Genomic DNA, 13,995 nt, shown 5'->3' with positions numbered 1-13,995 from the left:
GTGCATTTGTTCATATAAATAAAACACAAACAAAAATAAAAACCAAAACCAAAACAAAATTATATGAGGTGTGACTTATGATTCAGATAAACCTACAGCCTAATGCATGGAAACTTAAACGTAGGTTTATATATGTGTTACCTCATAGGTAAACCTTTTAATAACAAATAATTATTGTAAACAAATTGAAATGGCTTTTTTTTTGTTGATAAGATATAAATAAACTTCTAGTGTTCTAATTAATATAGCGCGTCAAAACTTTGTATATTTGTATTTATATCATTGAAAATATAATGAAGATAGATATAGGTACCTTTATTTTCGTAGTTGATTATATTTATCAAATAATATAGTGACTTTGATTAAGTTTGATACTTAAATTGAAGTGGAACGTGAATTTAACTTAGATACTTAATTTGCGATTACACATTTATAAGGTTTAATTAGAACAAATAGAAAAAAGATTTTTTTTATAATTTAACATGGCAACACTTTTTCTAGTAAGATGGTAAATGTCACTTTGAAACGTCATGAACTCTAAAACATTGAAGACAGATATATCGAATAAGAATCTATCTGCCGAAAAACAACACACGCTTTTTCTTTAGAAGTTTGACACTTCCAATTCTTCTTAAGAGACCTGTCAAATACTATTCTAAACTTAAAGATTAAATAAGTTGTGATTTAACAGCTATGAATGTTCTCATTTATATTTCTTGCCAACTTTTTGGTTTTAATTTCGACTATAATTCAAACATACAACTTATCTTGACAGTTTGAATTGTTTGCCAGGTAGATCTGTTAAATATGATAATTTGAATGGGCAGGTTCAGACGACATAAGGGACTTGAAAGTAAGGAAAGTTTCTATTACCTTCCAATTAAGGTAACTTTAATGGAAAGTTGACTGGAAAGTTAGTCAAGAAAAATCAAGTCAAGTCTACTTCTATCAAAATGACAGTTGATAATGTTTTTTCATTCAACTGAAAGCTGAACTTTATTACTTTATGATTTATTTATTTTCTGCACAACTTTATTTAACGCTTTCTGTAAAAGGGTTCCTTTTCAATTTGGAAATACAATAAAATACAAATCATGGTGGACTTGTAGCTTACCTAATAAATGTTTTGAAAACAGTAATTTTGTTGGTACTATTTGTACTTTGAACTTAAAGTAGAGGTTTGTGAAGTATAGTTCTGAATTTGAAATTCATGACGCTTGATAAACTAACTAGTAGCCTTGGTCAAAATTTATGTTCAAAGAATGAAGTTGACGTCAAATGAAGTTGGCTGAACCTGCCCAATGATATTTGTTCACATGAAGCCTGAAAAAATTACCTTAATAACATATGAATTATGAAAAAGAAAACATATTTTCCAAGATACATATTTTTAAAGTTTCAATTGTTTTAAAATTGTTTGAAAAATACTGTATTTTCGGTCTTAATTAATCTTAGGGGCAACATTTTTTAGGGGTTAGGTGACCATTTAAAACCATTTGTCCAAAATTCTCAGGTGGACTCACCCCTTAAGTTCAGATTTTTGGTATAGTGATTTCAAATTAGATATTTCTGTAAAAAATTGAAACAAACTCTTGATTTAACCGCCCTTATAAGAAGATTAAAGCTGTTTCAAAATTTTCTTAGGCCTTAAATCGTTTTAATTGTTGTTTACTGAATGGAGCCATCAAAATAGCAAATTAATGAACGCACCCCAAAGCACAATATTAATGACAGTTTATCTCCTTTTCTTACAGAAAATATGATTTGTATTTTTATTTCTTATTCCAAATAAATGTTTTTGAAATCTGCCAAGTTTTGTGAGATCTCCTGGTTTCTTTTCAAAACTAAAACTGTCATTGTGACACTTGCAATCAGAAATGACATTAGATTGAGTTAAACATCAACTGTCATTACTATTTGGAGCGTGTTCAGATAATTAGTGAGTTTTTTACTCTGAAAATTTTAATTTTTTTAGAAAATTAAACGTGAATGATTCGGGAACAAAATTTGTAATTGGCCTATTTTGGCACTGATTTCAATATTCTCTTTTCCATAAGATACAAAGACAATAACAAATTATTAAGTTCTCTTCTGTGCCACAAACAAATAAGCACAATCTTTAAGGGATGCAGTTGCCCTGAATTTGAATTTTACATTTTAAATTTGTTACCATTCTATGTTTTTGAACTTTGTCTATTTAAAAACGTTTGAAACCTCAAAAAATGGTGTTTTTAAAGATACAAAGTGAGACCTTCTAAATACGGTAAGTTGCCTTCTAAATACTATTCTTATATCATTTTAGTATCTTTCCTGCTTGGGGAAATTTTTATTGGTTAAGACCCTTGATTTTGACTAATTTAATGTTTCCATAGGTTAGGAAAAATTCGTTTTGGATTAAATTTTAAGTGCTGATTTCAAATACGAACTTAAAACTCTACTTTCTGTTCAAGTTTTTGAATTATGTGTTTTGAACTATAATTTTCAATATATGTCAAAAACTATATGTGTACCTTTTACTTTAAAATCGACTTTCTTTATGTATAATTTTTTTTTGACCGTTTTACTATAAACTGTTCCGTTTTTCTTTAAGATTTATGGTGAATTCAAAAGAGTTCAAAAACCAGCACGAACCTGATTGAAAAGCGTCAGAAACAATTATGCACGTTTTTTGTTTTTGATCGTTCGAATGCAATATCTCAAGAACCCGCCGTAGTAGAGTGATTTTAAATCTCGATTTGAAATAAAGCAATCAAAACGAATCGAAATAGTTCTATTGAATGAGTCAGGATCATAACCTTGTCAACCAAGTGTTATAAGCATTTAAAAACTGTTTCGAAGGGAAGTATTCAAATATTTCTAGAGATATTGCAATCACGAAAGACCATTTTGTATCATATCAGTAGGCTCTATTCCTATGATCCCAATGTAATTTCTAAATATCCTATGAAAAACCAAAACAATCTTATTATGACGCAACTTATTGGAAAAATAAATAAAATATGTAGATAAAAAGTCACTTAATTGACGTTATTGGTTGCATTCAAAGTCCAACGACGTTATTTTTCCTACCTAATCTATTAAGTGCCTAACTTTTAGTATTTGAACGTGATTTCAATGACTTTTCTCTATAGAAATCTATACAATTCCAAAATAATTATATTACATGATCAAAGCGCCACTTGTTCTCCTAGCTTTTCATCCAAACAAAACAAAATAACAACAACAAATTAAATGTAACTCATTTAAATTGCTTTGCAAAGTGATTAACTTGAACAAAAACAAAAATCTGTTTCCACGCCAAATGCTATCACATAAAAATAGTTTCAACTACTTCTTTATAATAGGCCCCCCAAAAAACCCCCTTGATCAAATAAGCCAGTAAATTATCGTAAGTTGTATGAAACTTTGGATAAATGGGTATCTACACAAAAACATATTTGCAATTTTTTTTAAATCATCATCGGTCTTCAGGTCTTACCTACCTACCTATGCCTAGATCGAAGTCAAGTCTGTCACTATTTATTTTTTTGTAGGTTCCTTTACCCAACTTGCAATCTATATGCGCTTGCCTACCTTATTAGATAGTGCCAGATCGATGCAACTTTAGTTCGCTTCGGTTATGCAATTAACGCATTTATCTCTCTTTACCAATCTCATAGGTATACCTTTTTTACCTACCTGACTCCTATTTTTCTCTAGATATTGCTGATCTGAGCTGAGCTGTCTGAATGAGCTCTGAGCTCGAGCTGAGACCTGATGTTGTTTGTAAATAGCTTCAGCAGCTCTTAGCTATCCATGGTACCTTTTTTTTGCCTAATTTATCTACATTCATGTATCTGAGAATTCTGAAACTGAATTGCGAGAACCTGAACCCAAAATCGCCTGCAGAGTTTTTATTCATCCATGGTCTGGTCGTTCGTCGGTCTTCAAACACTTTTTTCTTTAACATGGGTATAAAAACCAGCTCTTTGAAAAAATAAAAACTAAACAAAATTACACACAAAACCGAAGCTATGGAAACGGATAGAACCCATGAATGAGCAGAAAGCAAAAATCGTTTGTTTTTGTGAACGACTACGACTACGACAGCCCAGACAGATAGACAGGTAGGCAAAGGTAGGCTTCAGGCAGGTTTGAGTAACCATACTCGTATATAAAATACTTAACTACCTTTTGCTTATATAAGATATAAAACTACCTGATAAATTATATCTACCTGGGAATTTTACCTGTTCAAGGGTGCGACTAGGGAATTCATCATCACCATCGACCGACGTTAACGAAAACGAAGAAGACGACGACCAGACAGATGCACTTTTCTTCATTTTAATGCAAACAAATTTGTTTTTCTTTTCTTTGACATGTCCTTTTGCCAGGATCAATTCAGAAATGTATAAAGGACTATGAGAATATTAATAATCTCATCGATGGAATCAATCAGGGATCTAGTTTAAGCCTGGGAAGATGAAAAAAAAGATAAAGAAGACTCACCTTTCATGTCACCATCATCAACATATCCTGCTGATGTTGCACTAGACAAATATCCTGGTTTGACTAGAGCCTGTAAAATTATCCAAAATATCCAGAGTCGCCAAATTGAGATATCCATTTTGTTTTTTGAAAATTCTATCATTCCCTTCGCTTATTATTTTTCTGTTTCGAAATTCACTTCACTTATTTATAAAAGATATTTTTTCCTTCGAAATTTTAAAACACTTTATATCCTTTTAGATTTCTTTTTTCTTCTTAATAAATGATGTTTATTTATGTTTAGATACTTTTCTATCTTTAAGATACATTATGCAAATATTTGTATCATTTTTTTTTTTTTGCTTTAAACTTTGATTTAATGAATGAATAAATTTATTATTGGTTAAAATATATCTAGAGAATTAATTGTGGGAATTTACACAGAGCCACTATACGTCTCTTAAGAGAACTGGTATAACCACTTGTTGTTTGCCCTTAAGAAACTATCTATAGATACTTTTGCATTCGTCGATATATAGATTTATCGTTCGCTTTATAATTTTATTTAACTTTGTTTTTCTTTTTTTGAAAACGCGCGCGTCTTGCGATTTTTTGTGTTGATATTTGAGATTTTGTATATAATTTTTTAAGTTTTTAAAGCGTCGTTTTTGTCGGTCACACTTGTTGATTTTCCAATAGAATATCTATAAGATTGTTTAGGTCAGCACAAGTACAAATTGTATCTTTAACTCGGCACAATTTGCATTTGAATAAAGGTTTTGAACATTTTTGATATTTTTTTTTCTTTTTTGAACACAAACTTCACTGAGTATATTCTTGATTTGAATCTTTAAAAAACAAATAAAAACGATGATTTCGCAAAATAAATTATTGCAAATGCAAAAGAAAAACAATAAAAAGATAAAAAGGGGGTTTTACCTGCCCGGAATATCTTCACGTAACTTAAACGATTCGTTATACAGTTCAACGCGATCGGTTATTTGTTATTTGTTATTGTTGTTGATGTTTTTTATTTGTTTTTAATTTTTATTGTTTACTTCAAAAAAACAATCAAATAAATATTATTTAACTGTAGAAGAAAACAATGTCACCCGAGCGTGAATCACGCAATATTTGCGATGCTGTTGGAGTTGCAGCAGTCGAAAGTCCGCGCGAAACTAGAAGTTTTTAGTGACACAAAAATCAACGATCGTAATTGTTTTGAAATTTTACAACAATACTCATTGAAAAAAAATTTAAATATTTAAACAAAAGATTGTTATTCGAAGCCGTATTTGAAATTAAAAATAAAAAACAATTTAAATAAAATTAAATCAAATAAAATCCTGCACCCGCCGCACGTAGTTTTTAACGTTCGTCCGTCTTCGTCCGTTCACAAGAAATCTCTTTGAACAAGTGCTTGTTGACCGCTTGGCTTAAGGCTTACGTTACGGGTTTTGCAGAGAAACAACAAAAATGTATCTGTATCTATAAATTTTTGAATCTCTGAAACGAAGAATGAACTTCAACACACAGCATGAAGACAAAAACACAGCTGAAAACCAATACGAAACGAAACCAAAAGAATCCGAAAGATACAAACAACAAAAATAAGAGTTGTAGAACTTGAACTCGAGACCAACTGAACTAAACGAGTGAACGCTGCCGCTTCGGGGCTTGGGCTGATGGTGCTCTCTGCTGGCTGAAAGGCAAAATCAAGCCATGCGAGAAGAGAAAAAGAAATTAAGAGAACATAATGGTGAGGGATTTTTGGAAGAGCATGTTGAGTTCAGTGCTGTCGAGTTATTTGAGTGTTTGAAACATACTTTGAAAAAAATTATGCTTTTAAAAAATGATTACTAGAGTTAAAGTATGAAAAGTTTTACATATCATTCCGATTTGTCATATTGAACATTTTGACATTTCTCGACGTTTAAGGGTCCCTAAAATATAAATAAAAGATTTTATATCGTCTGTTTCTCAAGAACCAATATTGATTTCAAATTCAAAAAAGAGGCTGGGATGCGAACCAAACTGATAACTTCCCATCCCCCGTCTGTCGATTTGTCTTGTTTAAAAGTTTTTCTATATGTACTCGTGTAAATTTTTACCAAATTTGAGTACAATTTTTGTAGATTTAATTTTTTATATAAAAATAAGTTTGAATCCAATATTTTTAATTTTTGAAAAGATATTTGAGTCGAAAATCATTTTTTACCAAGTTTTGTTAATTTTTCCGGTTTTTAATTTTTTGTACAAAAACTATCAATTCGATTTCTTTTAAAATGTTACTGAATTTTGACAACAAGAATTTTTGAAAGATAAAAGTAAATTAAAGTCAATATCTCAAAGTTTTGAAAAGATTTTTGAGTCGATAATCAATTTTTACCAACATTTATTAATTTTTTTTAAGTTTTTATTTTTTGTAAAAAAACTGTCAATTCAATTTTTCTCAACATTTTTAGAATGTTGAGAACATTATTTCTTATAAGATCAAATAAGTTTGAAGAGTAAATTTTGAGTTTTTGAAAAGATATTTGAATCGATATTCAATTTTTACCAACTTTGAGTAATGTTTTTTTTTAGATTTTTATTTTTTATAAAAGAAACTGTCAATTCGATTTTTCTCAAAATTTAATCAGATGTCAAAAATATTATTCTTCGTTGCAAAAATTGTTTTGGAAATGAAATCATATTTTAGTCGTAGATTTATAAAAACTATACTTCTTTGATATCTCGTTACAATATATAATATAAAATTTAATTCAAGTCTCTAGCGTTTCTGGTTCGTAAGATATTTAGGGTTTACCAAAATGTTTACCTTTTTGTCAAACTGCTATGGTAAAAAGCCACCCACGCAATTTTCTTGAGAGCCCTTTCTGCATATTTCTGCCTTATTATCTGTATAACAAAATTTATTTGAAATCGATATCTCGTCTGGTTGTTGAGCTATTGAAGACGAAAAAACGTGGCGAGCGTACGGACGTACGAACGTTCGTACACACGCACGCACAGATATCTTTCTAAAAATCTTTTATTTCGACTGAAGGGACCTTGAAACGTCGAGAAATGTCAAAATTTTCAATTTGACAAATCGGACCCATTACAATAACTTCCTATGGGAAGTTAATAAAAGTTGTTTTACAGGTAATAAAATCGTAAGATATAGAAAGGCTTTTCAAAAATAAGTGGGTGGTTTTTTTAATACAACTTATTAAATTTTGGTTGACCACAAATATCTGAAGAATAAAAGACAAACAAAATTTTAATTAAATTTCATATTATGTATTGACCTGAAAGACCAATTTAAGTATTAATTTTTTAAAAACGAATTCAATTTTTTATAAATCAAAAAACTGAAAAAAGCAATATTTATTTATCACCTCGAATGTTTTCCAAACCTACAGAAAAATTGTATCCAACAAATATCTAGAAAGGTTTTTGAAAAATTGGAATAAATAAAAACCTAAAACAGAACACTATTCAAAGTTGGTTTATTTCCGACTAGAATATCTTGCAAAAAAAAAGATATTGCCTTCAAATTGTAAAACGATTTAGTAAAATGTTAAAGTCATTTTTAGCAATTTATTAAGCTTAAAAGATGATTTACCTTTTAAATTGATTTAAAAATCTTACTATCTCTTAACAATTTAAAAAAAAATGTAATCAGGGAATGGCTATTTTAACTTTAAGAAACTTAAAACTAGTCAACATTTAAGAATTATAATTAATATGTCTGTTTAAGCGTATTTGCTTTGTTTATTTTAACGAGGTTTTGATTTCAATCCCTGCTTGTGCCACGTAAAGTTTCTTTTTCACGGGAACTGCCTCTTGCAAGGAATTTACAAATCCTCCAAGAGTAATTCTTATCATGAAAAGTTATTTCTCAATGTAACCGATTGTATTCGGAATAAATACAATAGGTCCCCTAATTCCTTGAAAGAGCTCGCGTCGAGACATTATAGAGAGTTGTAAGTCACAAGAACCTGGTTATCTACAAGTTTGTACGGTTGTGACATAAAATTTAAAAAAAAAAAACATTTTTATTAAAGTAAATAATGTTCAAACAGGCATATTTAAATTTAAACAGTTTAATAAGCAAGTAAAGGAAATTTACTTTAAAACGTAAATATTTTAAATTTTTAAAGATTTGTAAGAACTTTTTATGGTGTGATATGATGATCCATAAGTAATCATTATTTTCAAAATGTAAGTGAGAAGATAAATATTTTTATTATGATGGACAAACTTTAAAACGAGATTCTAATCATTATAATCATAAAATCAAAATCATTTCGAAAATTGTTGTTTGGTTTGGATTTTAGTAAAAAACATTTTGATTGGAAAAACGCCCAAACGTACTTTTGTAATATAAGTGCCATCATTGGTTTATTGTCATGAAATAAAACGTTTTGATATTGTTTGTTTGTGCAATAATCGAATAAAATTCATTATGAGACTCTCTTAACTTTTAAATTTGAGCTTATAGAGAATTTATTTCAGTTTTGTTTGATCAAATTAACAATATTATTTATTCATTTACATTTTTCAGTAACAAATAATTCAGTGCTGACACTTTTTCTTGAAATCTATTTTAGTACGTGTGGATTGCTGCCTAACCAATACCGCATATTTTGTTTACTGACGAACCCATTCAGCCAGAAATAGGCCTCATTGCTGAAGATGATTTTTCGATGAAAATCCGAATAATTTCCAAGTTGTTGCTCAGTCCAATTCACGAACATACAACGCGGTGGTCAAGCGGCTTCAATTCTTGCGTAAATTAAATCTTGTAACGATGTAGGCCAAGATCTTTTCGCAAAATTTGCCTTAACGATGTCACAGAAATGCCCAACGCTTGCTCAATTGTTGATCTGTTAAGAGGATTATGACGCCCATAAATTGGACGTAGCACTCTTAACTTTGAAGCCACTACCTCTGATTTCCGGTAGTAAATTTTAATAACTTTGACTAATTGTTTCCTCGTTGAAAGAATGAATCTCTGTATTTGACAGAATGAATCTCTGTATTTGACAGTACGGCCGAAGTTGAACTCGAGGGTATACTGATGAGCATTCCTAGATGCGCGAGTATTACGATTGAACTGTTTAAGTGGAGGAATGCAGCTGGCTTGGTCAGACAAGAAACTTAACAACGATGTTCAAGCAAAGTAAATGAACTTATAATGATATTATCACCTATCAATTTAAATGCTCTGCGTTCAGTACCATCCAAGAGGATTAAGTAAGTTTCGGCCCAGATGTGGGAGTTATACTCAAGCTTTGGAAGTATAGAAGTTTTGTAGATAACAGCATCGTCTAAGGAAACCTTGCGGAATTTTTGGCGACATCGCTTATATAATCGTACCGAGAATATCGAGATGTTCAGTCTTATTGATGCAAATGCCATGCATTGATAATGGCAAGTGGGATATATCTCGCTTTAACGATATAAGACAGCATTGGGTTTTCGAAGCATTAAATTCCAATCGGTTTTTTATTCCCCCTTCTACAATGCTGTTTAGGTCGGAATGCAATGAGTTTATCATATTTTGTCGTTGCAGTTCCACAACCGAAGAAGAGGGATGTAAGTCCGAAAATGAATATGAAAAACTAAGAGTACTATCGTCACCGAAACAACTTGGGTCGTGCTGTCAAGTACAGAGATTCGTTCTTTAGCCGTACTATGCGAATGTGGAATGCCTTGCCACACTCTGTCTTTCCCAGCTATTGCAATATTCAGGAATTCAAAACCAATGTGCACCGACACCTCCTTTCAACCCCTCTCTCCCCATCCTAGTGCTCACACTGTGTCTACATAATAAGGGTAGTTATTTCTTTGAGTGTGCGCTTATTATAAAAAAAGTTTACAAGTTTAAAGTTTGACCGCCCGATGTTAAAATCTCTTCTGATAACATAGCTGATTTCGACAAGTCTGAAAATTTACAAATTCATAATTCCTATTTATTATTGAAAAAATGCGACAACTTTTACATATGTAGTTGGAAAATAACTGGGTTTCTTCGAGTTGCCGGGAAAGCATTCAAATTCTAGAGCCTGAGAATCAATAGCAGCGGTCAGCAACATTCGGACCACGGTCCGTTTCCGGACTGTGAGAGGTTGTCAGTCTGAATGTGAGATCTAATTACAGAGCTTTCGTTCGATATCGATTGTTTTATAATTTTTCGTGCTCAAAAACGTTTCGTACTTTTAGGATGACTGCTAAAAGTCGACAGAAAAAATAGACCAATATTGTTTTAAGCTGCCTGATAAGCCTCGAGCGGTTCCAATATGCCTCATATGCAATAAAACTGTTGCTATTGTTAAAAGTGCCAATTTAAAGCAACGCTACGAAACAACACATCAGCAATTGCATACAAAAAAAATGTCTTTTTGAATGTGAAACGGCGCGGCGGCGTATTCGAACTTACTGCAACACAACAATATTCGGTGGCTAAGTAAAGGAACGTTTCTGGATGATGAAAGAGCAGGTTTTCTCCTTCTTGCAAAACTTGGATATGGCGGAAGTAAGGAAGCACTTTGAGTTCGTAACAAAAGAACGCAATGTATTAGCTTTGGCTTTTCTCAAAGATGTTCTGAAATATTTAAATTAGTTAACATCCAGTTACAAGGAAATGGAAAATTAATATGTGATTTAGTACAAAGCGTCTCCGTTTTTCGTCGTAAGCTGGATGTTTTCGAAAAAGATATTGCTAAAAAATTATTATTTTATATTAATTTCCAAAAAAAATTTAAATATGAAAAGAATAACTCTGAAGAAGAAAATATTGCAGTGTTTTCAATCTTTTTATACGATCTTAAAATCGAATTTGCTGTAAAATTCCAAGATTTTGCAGAGATTGTGAAACTCTATCAATTCCTTAAATTGCCTAATGAAGTCACTGCAGTAGCAGAATGGACTGAAGTGCCTGTGAAGTTATTCGATCTATCAAAAGCTTCATTACAATTGGAATTAATTGACGTTCAAGAAGATATTTCATTGCAAATTTTTAAAACTGCATCCACTGAAGAATTATTAACTTGGCTACTATCGAATCGTCTTTCTCAAGAATTTTTGAAGAACAAATATCGTTCTAGATTATCATACACCTACCTTGATGACACTTTTCGCATTTGCTGCTTCCCGCATGAACCAAACTATAAAAAAAAAACAGGCTCAAGAGCACCGTTGCGATTTCTCATTAATTTCATTAATATTGCAGTTACTTAAATGAAGAAAAATAAAAACTACAAAACTTTCTTAGTTTTTTTTCTAAACCTCGATTAAAATGTTGTAAGCCGTATCTGGGCCACACTTAAAACTACTTGCCGACCCCGGTTCTATACGTTTAATTCAGGTACTTGAATTCATCCTAAAAATATTTTATTTCAAAAATATTTCTGCTTAGAAGTTCTAAAGATCTTACAAAAACACTCAATTTTATTGAAATTTATTTGTTTTGAATCAATATCTTCATATAAAAACTGCTCGCCAATTTTTCTTAATTTTTGATGCAAAATCTGTTCAAATCTAACATTTTATTATTCAACCTGTAACCAGGAAGACAATGCAACCACTACTTGTTCCTTTAAATTTTTAAAATACACAAACCATCTCTGAAAAAATACCTCACAAAAATATCAATGCCCAAAAAGATTTATGTCTACGCTGGTGGTTCGAGTCTGTGATGGAAAAAGTGTGTCTTTGCTAAATGCAGTTCCTCTCAAACTGTGTTTATCTCTTATTTGTAATTTATTTATTTTTTCAATTTATTGAAGTAACTTACAAACTAAATTTATAAATTATTTAAGGCATCAGGGTATCCATACCATACGATGCCGTTTTTAATTTACTAGGCTTAAGAAAATAATTTACATTTTAAATTATTTACATTTTACATTGTTTATGATTGGAAAGATAGCCAATTATAGCAACTAAACTAATTAAATTTTATCAAACTTCTGGTGAGCAGATATGGCAGCTTTAATTCGACGGATAGTTTTGACATTTGATGGATCTAAGATTTTTGCCAAAGTCTCAATTACGTCGTCTGTTTCAGTATGTGTTTGTCGAGAAACAGGACACTCTACAAAAATATACCAGATTGTAAGAGGTGCTTCACAATGTGAGCATTTCTCTGGAGCTTCACGAGTGTAGAAGTGTTTGCTTGTAAGCAGTGTTTTTCCTATTCTAACTCCTAATACTTTTATATATTCTTCTCTGATAACGGACTGGTTGTATTGGACGCGTGTGTTGCAGGGTTGATGTTTTTGAAGAAAGGTTTGAGCGCTTCGCCACTTTTCTGAAAGCTCTAGCTTTTGAGAACGTGTTAAAGTTGTTTTCAAAAGTTGTGTAGTTTAGGATTCTCAAGTATCTAAGGGTAGAGAATAGGGTGTTTTGCTGCAAGGTCAGCGGCATCATTTCCTTCTATTCCGCAGTGTCCGGGTAAAGTGATATTTGTGTTGTAGTACAAGCAGTTTCTTAAGGTTTGGAGAGATGGACATTTGTTATTTACGTTGCTTAGCCCCTTGAGTATACTAAGATTGTCGGTGAGGATTAAGAAAGGTTCAGCTCGGCTATGTAACGGCTCGCATATTCTGTAAGTAGAGCCTGGTGCAGAGTGGAGAATTGGGCATTGTATTTTAACTCTTAGGAGCACCAATGATTTTCTTTTTGCGAACCGTCAGTGTAAAAGATTCTGTCCGCTCCTATGCTTGCGATAAGTTCTTCATGCCGCATTTTGCATATAGCGTCAGGCGTGTTTGCTTTTCTGTGGTAAGCCAGACTGATGTTTATTCGTAGAGAGTTTAGTTTCCATGGTGGAGCGTTGTGAGACACTGTTAACACATTGTGGCGGACGGACCTCCACATGCTAACACACCATCAATAAAAATAATTTACTTAATCCCGGAACGCATTTTAGTTTTTACACATCGGAGAGAGTGAAATGACCAGAGTGTCATGCAACGCGACTCTTCTAACCAATGTAAAGCACCGTAAGAAATTATTTATTTTATTTGTTAGCTGTCTGGTGGTAAAAAAAAGGCCGCCATTCTGGCTTCGACTTCGACCGCATCTTTTTACCACATTGGCACATCCCAGAAAAAGAATTGTATTTTTAAATTAAATTCCTTTATTTTTGTACTGTAAATTAAGTAATAGAATAAATTAAATAAATCAAAGTTTTGTTCACTAAAAGGAGAGAAGATGATTATTTTTGGTTGGGCACTAAAGCCCAAAACATCATGTTCTAGAGCGATTCGGGGGAATACAGATAAAGTGACCAAGTTAGTTAAAGCAGATATTGAGTTACTTTTCGTATTTGTGTTTGAAAAAATAGCTTCTTCGACAGTTTCGAACAATGGGTGTGTTGGACTATCTATGGCTTTGCTTAAAAGATTTTTTGCCCTTTTTTCAGCGAGATATTTAAAGGATACATAACCTCCTTCAACTCTAAGTGCTTAAACGATTGACGATCTAAGGGCATCTGTTGCCGTTCTAAAGCATTTGTTTATAGCTGCGTCG

The 13,995-nt window shown here is 31.7% G+C and overlaps 1 protein-coding gene across 1 annotated transcript in view; it reads right to left on the bottom strand.

Moving 5' to 3' along the window:
• The window catches only part of LOC129952338 (epidermal growth factor receptor), a 171,824-nt gene extending 165,619 nt beyond the window's left edge, over positions 1–6,205 (bottom strand). The window contains exon 1 of the mRNA XM_056064875.1: positions 4,492–6,205. Coding sequence (XP_055920850.1) covers positions 4,492–4,633 — 142 coding nt within the window. The 5' untranslated portion in view covers positions 4,634–6,205. The remainder of the gene's footprint in view (positions 1–4,491) is intronic.
• Between the last annotated feature and the right edge of the window lie 7,790 nt (positions 6,206–13,995).

The sequence above is a fragment of the Eupeodes corollae genome, chromosome 3, assembly GCF_945859685.1.
Source record: "Eupeodes corollae chromosome 3, idEupCoro1.1, whole genome shotgun sequence".
In the NCBI taxonomy this organism is placed as follows: Eukaryota; Metazoa; Arthropoda; class Insecta; order Diptera; family Syrphidae; genus Eupeodes; species Eupeodes corollae.
The sequence above is the reverse complement of the archived record's forward strand: the minus strand, read 5'-3'. Positions and strand labels throughout refer to the sequence as shown.